At 43.4% G+C, this 12,057-nt stretch overlaps 1 protein-coding gene across 1 annotated transcript; it reads left to right on the top strand.

The window, feature by feature from the left end:
• The first annotated feature begins 1,320 nt into the window (after positions 1-1,320).
• On the top strand, positions 1,321-10,209 carry THOC3 (THO complex subunit 3). The gene is made up of 6 exons (XM_033097022.1): positions 1,321-1,682; positions 2,374-2,530; positions 3,879-4,083; positions 6,967-7,128; positions 7,236-7,336; positions 9,617-10,209. The coding sequence occupies exons 1-6, from the start codon at positions 1,416-1,418 to the stop codon at positions 9,778-9,780; spliced, it is 1,056 nt and encodes a 351-aa protein (XP_032952913.1). The 5' UTR covers positions 1,321-1,415; the 3' UTR covers positions 9,781-10,209.
• The last annotated feature ends 1,848 nt before the right edge of the window (positions 10,210-12,057 follow it).

Genomic DNA, 12,057 nt, shown 5'->3' with positions numbered 1-12,057 from the left:
AGGCTTTGAAGTCTCTAAGAATTTCTGGGTGTAGTGCGGTAGGGAAGAGAATTGGGAAAAGAAAAGGGGCTCATTTCCTTAGGCCCTTTGTGGAGCTATGCACGTGCTTTATATGTGGACTCATTTAGTATTTAGGACCTCATGACACTCCCCTAAGCTTCTGGTGGAAATGCAGATTGTTAGAACCTCTTCACAGGTTTGGCAATGTTCAAATAAAAAAGCGCATATGTGCACGATAAAGTTTGTATAGGGACATTCACTGCAGTATTGTTCTACAAGCAAATTCACGGGCACCAAATGTCCCTGAAGGGGACCAGTTGAATAATCAGTTGAATATGGATGTATAAATGATCATTAAAGACTCCATCCATTAAGAATGAGACTTCTGCATATACTGAGAAGAAATAATTTCTTACATGCATTTATCATAGAAAGCAAGCTATGTAAGGGACGCTACCGAACCATTTTTTTTTTTGTGGGGGGAAGGGTATGAACACACTGGTATACCACTTCCACTATCTCTGGAAGTGCACAAAATAATTTGACAATATTTTTCTCAAAGGGAATTTGGGGACACACGAGGGAGGGAAACTTACTTTTCACTCTATTCTTTTTTGTGCGTTTTACACTTGTTACCAAGTGTATGCGTCCTTAAATATTTTTTTAAACTTTTTGAGATAATCGCAAATTCACAAAAGATTTGCTTTTAAACAAATTTCCAGCCTCCTCCTCACCATCCAAAATCTCCCTCAGCCCACAGCCCTTCTCTAGCTGACAGCTCTCCATTGGTTTCTTCAGCTGGACGCTGCTGGACCTGTGGTTTAAGGTAGGGATGTGAATAAGGCCATTTACCTTTTTACTCTGTATCTTTCATATTTTTTGCATATATAATCATGTACCTATAGTATCTTTTAAAAGCAAAGAACTTGCTTATTTAAAAAAACCTCCGGACCCCTTCTCACACCCTGCTCCCCCCAACCCCCTAGCCTTTTACTTGGGACAAGCTCACCAGCTGGCCCTTCTCCAGCAAGAAGTCAAGGGCGTTGTGCTTTGAGGGCGACTGAGGGGTGGGCAGCAACCCTAGAAAAAAGTATTCTGCTGATGGGGAACTGAGGTTTAGAAGGATAGCGTTTGTTTCCGTCTTCGATCACGCAGGGACACAAATATAGCTACCAAGCAATAGGTAAAGGTTAACTATGAAGCAAATTTAAAGCCGAATCACTACTGTTCAAAAAAAGCAAAGGACGCAGCGCGCTGCATGCCGGGATTGGTGTTCCCTTTCCAGGTGGGCCATACTGCGGCTGCGCAGAAGAGCGACAGCTCTTCCGAGCGCATGCGTGCGGCGGCAGCGGCGGCGGCGGCAAGAGTGACTGCCGTGGGGTGGTGGCGCCCGCGCGGGCTCCAGGGGGCTCGGCATGGCGGTGCCCGCGGCGGCTATGGGGCCCTCGGCGCTGGGCCAGAGCGGTCCCGGCTCCTTGGCCCCCTGGTGCTCAGTGAGCAGCAGCCCGACGCGCTACGTGCTCGGGATGCAGGAGCTGTTTCGGGGCCACAGCAAGACGCGCGAGTTCCCGGCGCACAGCGCCAAGGTGCACTCGGTGGCCTGGAGCTGCGACGGGCGCCGCCTGGCCTCGGGGTCCTTCGACAAGACGGCCAGCGTCTTCTTGCTGGAGAAGGACCGGTTGGTGAGCTTTCAGGGCCTGGCCCAGGCCAGGGAGGGGGGGCTCTGGTGCAGCGGTGAGGCGAGAATGGCGGGGAGGGGAGGGGAGGGGAGGGGAGGGGAGGGGGGGGGGGGCGGAACGTGGGGGTGTCGGGATGAACGGGGTGTGGTGGAGAGGAGGAGGGGGTCGGTAAGGGGAAAGGGGGGATGTGTCGGGGGTGCAGTAGGAAGGCGTGAGGATGAGGGGGTGGAGGCGAGAGGGTTCCCACTGGTGGGGAGGAGGCTGAATGGGGCCGGGGTGCGTGGGGGTGGGAGGGGTCGGCAGGAAGGCTGCTGGTGGCTGGCGAGGCACCGTGTCCTGATGGGGGCGCTGTCGGGGTGACGAGGGCCCCTTTGACTCCGATGGGGCCTCCGGTGGGAATGAGCAGGGGCGTTCCTTGGTAGCGAGTCAAGGTGGAAAACCAGAGAGGAGGAGGAAGGCAGGGAGGGCAAAGAGGAAGGCGCGATGTGGCACCTAGTCTCAGTCAATGGAGAGCGATGGGGAGGGAGGAGGATATTGGGGAGAGTTTTGGGGAAGAGGCTTGGCAGGACTGGGCTTTTTAAAACTCTCCAAAGTTTTGTTGGTCTCCAGATACCTTGGTTTGAATAAAGTGAAGAAGTTTCACGTGGAGGCAGGTACATATGTGTGAAGGGACATCCGAACTCTGTTCTTTCAGGTTAAAGAAAACAATTATCGGGGACACGGGGATAGTGTGGACCAGCTTTGTTGGCATCCAAGTAATCCTGACCTCTTCGTCACTGCATCTGGAGACAAAACCATTCGCATCTGGGACGTGAGGACTACCAAATGCATTGCTACTGTGAACACAAAAGGTGACTTCAGAGGGAGGGCAGTAGGAAGATAAGCGACTTTCATGTATTCAACATTTTCCAAATAACTTTTCTGTGCCTGGCCTTGTGCTACGCATGGGACATCCTGAGCTGAAAAGACGGCACAGTTCAATGCTGGGAGAGACATATGCATAAAAAAAAAAAAAAGGCAACTAACCTAATCTGACATGGCTCATTGTATAATGGAAATGTCTACGAGGTGAATACCCAGAATGGAAGTGCTTAAGTCTTCCCTGGGGGAGACAGGGAAGGCCTCACAGAATTTGAGCAAACTCTTACAGTAGACAGAGGAATTTGGTGGTGGAGGTATGGTGGGAGGGTGGGGCAGCTCTAAGGAGGGAAGAGTGTGTGCAGAGGCGTGGAGAATTTGGAAAACTGCTGGTCAGCTAGAATGGCTGAAGCTTGGATGGTCCTGGTGGTCTGGGAGAAAATGACCTGAAAGTTGCGCGGGTTATTTATAGACTGTTCTTCATCAGATATGGTCCTGGAAACCTTGAGGTCATTTATTATATTATATTGTCTAAGATGTCATTGATTATAAGATGCACCAGTATTTTTAAGTGCAATTAGGAATGAAAAGAAAGCTTCCAAATAACCATGTATACCAAACATTCTGAGATGCATTTGATGCATTTTAAGATGCATTATAGATAATAAAATGTGAAAAAATATACATCTTAGAATCAGATAAGTTGGTGACATTTTTACTGGATGTGTTCAGTGTGGGCCACTGGACTTTGTTGACAAGACTTGTACCTGTAGGTGGAATGAAGCAGTGCTTTCCCCACGTATACAGTGGGTGATACATGAGTGATTTCGGTGGTATGTGGATGAACATTAAAAAATGGTTTTGTGTATGTTTTAATGTCTGTTAGAAAAAAAGAACCAGCTCATAGAATTTATTGCTAATGAAAGCTGAGTTTTCTGAGCCAATTTTTAAAAAGCTCTTCAATAAAGAAAAACATAGTTGTTACATGGATAGGACAAAATTTGTGAAAGTGGCATGTGAACGACCGGAGTTTGGGAAATGCTAGTGTTAAGAGAATAAATTTATGTTTAGCTCTTGGCTCTATTACTTCACAGCTTTGACAGTTTGGCTCATTGTTCTTATCTTCCGTTTCTTCACCTGTAAACTGGGGATAGTAAAGTGACAGTAGAATATTGTGAGGACCTCATGGGGAAATTTGCAGGTGAATGGCGGTTGCCTTCCCTGGACTACGATCTGAACGAAGGCGCTCTGGCGAGCTCTCTGGTCTTCCTTCAGGATAACATAAACTTCTGGAGGATTAGGGGCAAACAGGTCATTTTACTGATTCACCCGGTTTCCTAGGGGAGAACATTAATATCTGCTGGAGTCCCGACGGGCAGACCATTGCCGTGGGCAACAAGGATGACGTGGTGACCTTTATTGATGCCAAGACACACCGTTCCAAAGCGGAGGAGCAGTTCAAGTTTGAGGTCAATGAAATCTCCTGGAACAACGACAATAACATGTTTTTCCTGACAAATGGCAACGGTTGTATCAACATCCTCAGGTGAGGGGGTCCTCGCTTAGGGGACGGTCATATCTTTAACAGCTGGGTGTTCTGGTGGATACAGAGTGAATTAGATGTGAATCTGTCCTGAAAGCGTAAAGGACAAATGGTGACAAAGGATCCTGACCTCTGTTGAGCGCCTTTGAGTCAGGCACCTTACGTTTTCCTGGGTCCTCACAGAAATTCTAGGGGTGGATGGTGTGCTTTCCATTGGGTAGGTGAGGATCTGGGATTCACAGAAGTGGAGTCACTAGTCAGCTGGTGGGCACTAGCGCTGGATGCACCTTGAATTATGGCTAATTTGTGCGCTTAGAAGCTCAGCTTAAATATTATGTTCCCTCCAGGGAAGCCATCTTCAACACCCTCTCCCCGCCAAGGTTAGAGGCTTGTGTACTTCCTTTTGGGAGCATTTCTCGTTTTATATTGTAACTGCATGTTTACCTGTCTGTATCTTCCGTTGGACTTAAATCCCATGTGTTTAACTTGTTTACTGTTGAATCCTTACTGCCTAGCCTACTACCTGCTTCACATAGTAGGGCTTTCGTTTAATATTTGCTCTCTAAGTGAATGAGATTGTGGAATTGAAATTCAGGTCTTTCAGGTTCTATCCTTTCTACTCTCCTGGGTGTGCAATGCAAGGCAGAGTGAAATAGGTTTTATGTCAGGCTGGGAGTTTGCTGTGGAATCCCAAGGAAAGAAACTCATTGACTGTGGGCGTCGGGGGTTGAAAGATGCAGGTTCTGAGATTGACCTTGAAAGATAAGTAGAATTTTAAGAATTAGAAAAAGAGAACTGCACAATTGACAAAACAGGTGTCAATGAGCAAGATTTATCTGGAGAGTAGTTTGTAGATCAGGGTTGCCGGTAGCGGTGGCAATTAAGGTATCTGAAGAGAGGGGCTGAAAATGGGAAGATCGAGTTGAAATGTCATTTGGGAGCAGCTTATGAAAGGCTTGGAAGTCTGTGCTTAGCAACGTGAGTTTTATTCTCTAGGCAGTGGGGATTCTATAACTTCCTTTTAAAGCTTTTTTATTAGAAAGTAAAACACAGATAAAGAAAGCCACATAAACCAAATGTGTAGCTTAATAAACAGTTACATGCATAACACCTGTGGAACCCCACCCAGTTCAGAAATAGTACTTGGCTGGCTGCCCCAGAAGTCAGTCCACAGGCTTTATCCTAATCGTAGCTCGTTCCCCTCAAAAGTAACTACTATTTTGATTTTTATCGGTTTAGCTACCAAGCGTGCATCTCTACATACTCTACTTCTGCCCATTAAAACATTTTTATGTCTTTCAGGGGCCCCTTCCATCTCTTTCTTTTCCTTACAACTTAGCTGTTGAAAAAAACAAACTATTAACCTGTAGAGATTCTTCCACTCTGGATTTTGCTGGTTTCATGTGCTTCTTTATTTGTCAGAATGTAAGAGACACTTCCTCTCGTCTGCTGTTTGGTTACCCAGGAATATAGTTTGTTTCGGAAAGACAGGCTAAATCCTTGATTCTTTCCCGTTGTCATCAGATAACAAATGAGTTTCCTATCACCTTCAAAGATGACCAGCTGAGAGGCATCATTATGGATGCATGTATTTAAGCGTGGTATGTCTAATAGCTCGATGTCTTTCGAGCTATTATGATTATTATCCTCATTGAAACTCAAATTATTCTATCACTTGCCGATGGAAACCTCTTCACATTGATTCCTGAGTCTTTTTTTTTTTTTTGGTATAATCCTAGTAGCCTTTAGTTTCTTGCTCCCTGGTATGACAACATGTTTCAACTCCATCTTGTACATTTCCTGCCCCAGGCCTGTGATCAGAAAATTCTCTGTAAATCCCTGGACGTTTTTATGGGGAAATAAGAGTAGAACTAGGAATGTCCATACTGATGGGTGGGTCACTGTTATAGACCTTTCCAGGGGACACAGCTACGAAATATATCTATGTATTTTTAAAGATAAAATACCTTGTGAATTTATACTGATAACTTCCAATTAAAATTCAGGACTACAGAAATGTTACTAAACCTCTTAATTTTACAAATACATCTCTTTCCTTCCAAACCGAGTATTCTGGATCTCAGAGATGCAGTGACATTGGAATATCCCTGCTTACTCATCCCATGTTACACATATACTTATCTCAGAATAATCACCACCACCACCAGTGTTACTACTTAAATTAAAACAGTAAATTATGGTTTTTGTGTATACTTTCCTCATTCTTCCTCCATTTAAAAAAATAGTTAATGCTATATATTGTCAGACTATACAGCCATTTCATATTATACTTTTCCTCTTAACCACATACAGTTTCTACAAGAAACTATGTAATGCTCACTGCTGGCCCTGTGCTCATAAGTCTCTAGTCATTTTCTTGTCAAAGCTCATTCTTTAGCTTCCTCTGGAAGGGTTGGTTCATGGGAACAATATTCCCTGAGTTCATACTTACTATAACTTATATACTTATAAAAGTTATAAATGCTTTATTATATTGCACTTATTATTTGAGCTCTTCATAATTAATAATTAGTTTCACTAGACGTAAAAAGCCTTAGTTTATGTTTTCTCGTGTATCTTAAATGTTATTCCATTTTCTTTTGGCATGAAGTGTTACTGTCAAAAAATCTAATAATCGAATTTTCTTTTTCGTTAAATCTAGTAGTTGTACTCTGTTGTGTCTTCACGTCTGGGTTCATGTTCTCAGGTGTGTGGTGTGCTGTTTCAATATGTTGTTTGAAATCTCTATTTCAGGAAAGTTTTCTTGAATGATAGTCTTCGATATTCTGTTTTATTTCAGTTTTCTTCTTCATGTCTCCTATTACCATCTTAGCAGCGCAGTCCTCTTCCCACAGGACTTTCATTGCTGTCTGTCTTGTTTTTCAGCTACCCAGAGCTGAAGCCGGTGCAGTCCATCAATGCCCACCCTTCTAACTGCATCTGTATCAAGTTTGACCCCATGGGGAAGTACTTTGCCACAGGAAGTGCAGATGCTTTGGTCAGCCTCTGGGATGTGGATGAATTAGTGTGTGTTCGGTGCTTTTCCAGGTAAGCAACTGCCAGCACTTTCCTTGTTGGAATAATTAATTTTATTTCATTTTGGGTGAAATTGTGCCCTCTTACTGGGTTACTCTAATGTCTAATCTGTGTCACAGGCTGGATTGGCCTGTGAGGACCCTCAGTTTTAGCCATGATGGGAAAATGCTGGCATCAGCATCAGAAGATCATTTTATTGACATTGCTGAAGTAGAGACAGGTAACTAAAACTCTCCCTACCTTAATCTTCTGTCTTTCATCTCTGTCCATCGGGACTTTTCTTGTCATGTGTTTTCTTCTCTGCACATTACTAATTCACCAGCATTAGCATAAATGAATTTATCTCCTTAATATGACTGTGATATTCAATAATGAGGGAGCAAAGAGTTAGGAAAGACGGGCAAACCTGAAGGAAAGTGATGTAGGAAAATATTTTGCATTTTATTAACTTTTAATTCTTTCATTATAAAAATTTAAAATAAAATATTTAAAATATAAATATTTTAAATTTAAAATATAGAAAATTTAAAATATAGAAAGTAGAAGGAAGAAGAAGGTGTCATCTGTGGTCCCACTATCTACTACCTCTTTTTAGCATTGTATATTTCTTTGTATCTTTTGCCTGCATGTGAACTCACACACACACACACACACACACACACACACACACACACACAGACACACGAGGTCTGACAATTAAGTTTGTGAACTTCTTGCAATGATGTTGCTAATCTTTTTGATATCAGAGGGATTGTTCATTATGAATTTATACCAACCGGACAAACAGTTAACTAAGCTTACTATTTGGAAGTGCTGAAAAGGCTGCGTGAACAAGTTAGACAACCTGAACTTTTCACCAACAATTGATAGCTCTTCCATCACGAGAATGCACCAGCTCACACAGCACTGTCTGTGAGGGAGTTTTTAGTCAGGAAACAAATAACTGTATTGGAACATCCTCCCTACTCTCCTGATCTGGCCCCCAATGATTTCTTTACCTGAAGATAAAGGAAATATTGAAAGGAAGACATTTTGATGACATTCAGGACATCAAGGGTAATACGACGACAGCTCTGATGGCCATTCCAGAAAAAGAGTTCCAAAATTGCTTTGAAGGGTGGACTAGGTGCTGGCGTTGGTGCATAGCTTCCCAAGGGGAGTACTTTGAAGGTGACCATAGTGACATTCAGCAATGAGGAATGTAGTAGCACTTTTTCTCGGATGAGTTCGCGAACTTAATTGTCAGACCCCGTATAACAGAACCTTATTTTAATACAGTCCACTTAATATTCAGCTTTTCAGAGCCACCACACACATTGTATGAGTCTATTGGAACTTTGACGGTCTGGAACAGTAATGTCGTCTCACACTGTCAGCACCTTATTTATCATTCAAAGGTTAAACTTTCTAATAAACAATAAGATGTTCAAGTTTATGAAGCCACATGGTTATTTGGGAAACACTTAGCCCTCTTCATGTCTACTCTGGCTTTCTTGGACTGTATAAATATGGTGACCAGTCCCATAGCAAACGACATGGAGTTGAAGAGAAAGGAAAGAAGAGTAGCACACTCTGAAACTATTCTTCATGGCTGTGTGACTCAGAACCTTGCTCAGACCGGAGCGGTGGACTGCCAGGTCGTAGCGTCGTGAGGACGTAGCTGTCCCTGAAGTAGAATTACTTAAAGCAAAACACAACCTCTTTCCCTACCTCCCTCCCTCTCGCTGCGTCTCCCTCCACCCCGACCCTCCATATACACGTACATATGCACGCATGTATCTAAATATATATAAAACAGCTTTATTGCAATATAATGTACATACCACAGTTGGCTAATTTGAAGTGTATTGAGTGTATGCTGCATTTTTAAATTGGCAACACACTACATGCTTTTACTACATCAATCTTTAAGATGGAAAAAAAGTTAAGCGAGACTAAAGGAATAACAGCTTTCAAAAATCATGTTTAATTTCAACAAGTGGGAGGAGTGAAATTGGGGGAAAAGAGCGTGTATTTATTACAAGGCCTTGAGGTTTAGTGGAGGGATCTGTAGCTTTGGCAAGAGACTGACTTCATCTGTTGACTGTCTTGCTCCCTTGAGGTGTGACTTACTTGTAAAGTCACCTATTTCTTTATAGAAGGGCTTTAAAAATCATTATCTGTCTTGCTCATTATACTTTATGGAAATAAAGGATAATACGTCTGATTCATACGGGGTGCTCAACAGACACCAGCCGCTGTTTAATGTGTCTCCAGGGAGTACAGAATCGGGGTTCAGAGCATAGGTTCTGTAGTTAATCCACCCGCCTTCAGTTCCTGCTCTGCCACCTACTGGCTCGTGACCTGTCTGCGCCTCAGTGTTCTCTGTAAAAATGGGGTAATGATTGTATCTACGTCATGGGGCTGTTACGTGGATTAAATGAGTTACTACAACTAAGAACTTAACGAGTGTGGTCTCTTATTAATGTATTGATTGGTTTCTCTATATTGATTTTTATAGGAGACAAGCTATGGGAGGTGCAGTGTGAGTCCCCGACCTTCACTGTGGCTTGGCACCCCAAAAGGCCTCTGCTGGCATTTGCCTGTGATGACAAAGATGGCAAATATGACAGTAGTCGGGAGGCAGGCACTGTGAAACTGTTTGGCCTTCCTAATGATTCCTGATGGGGCCTGGCGCAGGGAGAAGGCCCTGGCCTGCCTGTGTGTGCGCATTTGGTCTGCTCTCCTGGAATGGGTCGCACCCAGAGTATTTGGAAGTGGGTATAAAGTATAAAGTGTTCTGTTGGGCTGCGTGTGCCCGTTGCCTTCCTGGTGTGTTGGCTGTCCCACCCTTTCCCCCTGCATGAGGGCTGAGCTGTGTGGGTGCTGACGCCAGCATACTACCTCTGGGGGCCTCCTGCCGTCTTGCTTTTAGGGTGGACTTCGGGGGGCTGCTTCTGCTTGGATAGCACCTCGTTTGGACGGGCGGGTCAAGAAGGGTGAGTTGGGGTTGGAGGTTTTTTTTTTGAGATTTTTTTTAAATAATTAAATGTAATTTTGAGAATTGAACATTTAATAAAACTGACTTGTGTTATGAGACTTCTAGGACTTTGAAATTATGGTGTTATTTTTATGTTATTATAGGGAGATGCTGCAATTTTGCATTAAAAAAAAAAAGTCTCTAAAGGTTGTAATTCTATTATTTAATGTCTTACCACAAGAACTCCGAAATGTAGGGACAAAATGGGAAGTGCATGGTCAGGGGCCATCCTTTAAGTCATCAGGTTGTGTGTGTCTGTGTACACACGTATGTGTACGTGTACCTGGCCTTGTTCCTCAAAGGATTTGTAGATAACAAATTTATAATAAGTACTGAGAAAAGGAGTAAAATACAAATAAAATCAGGAGAAGAAGTGCCAGTTAGAATAGAAATTCAGGACTAGGGAAATTAAAATAGAAATATGCAAAGAATTAGGACCTAATTGAATGCGTGAACGACTTTTCCCTGCTGGCAAGGGGAAGAAGGGGGTAGTTAGTTAGCCAGTTGTTAAAGGAAAAGCACCTGCCCGCAGAGCAAAGCTTTGGTCAGCTCTCACCTCCAAAACGAATGGCTCATGTAGGGGATTCTTACTTGTGAGCAGTGTCTTGATTTTCATTATATTTTAATGTATTTTGGCATTAAAAAAAAATAGGAAGATACCTCAGTAAGTGATGTTTGTAGAAAAATTTGGAAAAAGCAGGTAAGCCAAAAGAAAAATCATATTCCTAGCACTAAGAGTTAACCACTATTAGCATTTTAGTGTATATTCTTCTAGGAGTTTTTCCATGCTCATATTCATACATAAAAACATGTTTATCTTTGTAGGAATCTTGAAGGGTCGACAAATCGTGTATGACAAGATAAATCATGCAAGGAGCTCAGCACCGTGTTGGGCAGTATTATTAACAGTTACGTCTTAGACATTTTTAGTTGTTGGACATTCTTTACGTGTCTGGTACTGGAGCGAGCACTGTACATCCGCTGTTACTCAGTTTTGCAATGTTCTGAGGTTGGGTATTATCACCATTTTCTTGCCTCAGGGTTTAAATAACTGTTACTAATTAAGTGACAATATTCGGATCTAGGTGCCTTCTGTTCCAGTGGTTTTTCTGTTCCCATTTGCCATTCCCATTTTACAGGTGAGTGACCCAGGGCTCTTAGCAGTCGACTCGTGGCCAGGGTTACGGCTGATGGATTGAGCCCGGTCTTCAGGCTCAGTAGTATTTCCTCCAGCCCCCACGGCAGCCTTTGCCCCCCACCTTTTCTGACAAAATGGTCTTTCTTGTTGGCAAACCAACATGTATCAGAAATTCAGTGTTGTTTATGTCACTAGGAGTAAATTCTGGTGCATTGTTTCTTCTCTTGGTTTGTGTCGAGATCCATGCCACCTGTCACTTAAAGAAGAGATTTGTTGCTTTCAACTAATGGGAGTTGTAGCAACAGGAAAACATCCGTGAAGAAAGAGCTCCAGCTTGCGGCAGCCTTCACTAACTGTCAGGGTGTTGCTGACGTCTCTGTTGGGGCTTCAGAGCCCTTTCCTGGAGAAATAACATGATTTGGCCCAGATCTGAGAGCCCTGTGGTTTGAGTGAGCTTTCTATTCTGAGCAGGAAAGCTGCTGTTCAGAGTCGCGTCGGGGCGTGTCGTGTAGTTACAACTCCAGACACTAGCAAACCAGACGTGGGTGGCGAGGTCAGCTCTGACCTAGACTGGAGTTGGCAGGGAAAATTGGATTTGCTGTGCTAGTGACCCATTTCCGTTGACTTGGAATTACACGTCAGGCTAAGAAATAGGTAGTTAAGATTATTGTATTTCCAAAAAAAAAAAAAAAGGATACTGTATCTCCTGCTGATATCCTGGATTCTTTGTGGCTTGAGGTCCAGGAAAGGATGAAACGTGCCAAATGGTGAGCTTGTGTGAGGT

This window comes from Rhinolophus ferrumequinum, chromosome 24 (genome assembly GCF_004115265.2).
Source record: "Rhinolophus ferrumequinum isolate MPI-CBG mRhiFer1 chromosome 24, mRhiFer1_v1.p, whole genome shotgun sequence".
NCBI lineage: Eukaryota > Metazoa > Chordata > Mammalia > Chiroptera > Rhinolophidae > Rhinolophus > Rhinolophus ferrumequinum.
Note: the sequence above shows the minus strand (reverse complement) of the source record. Positions and strands in the feature narration are given on the sequence as shown.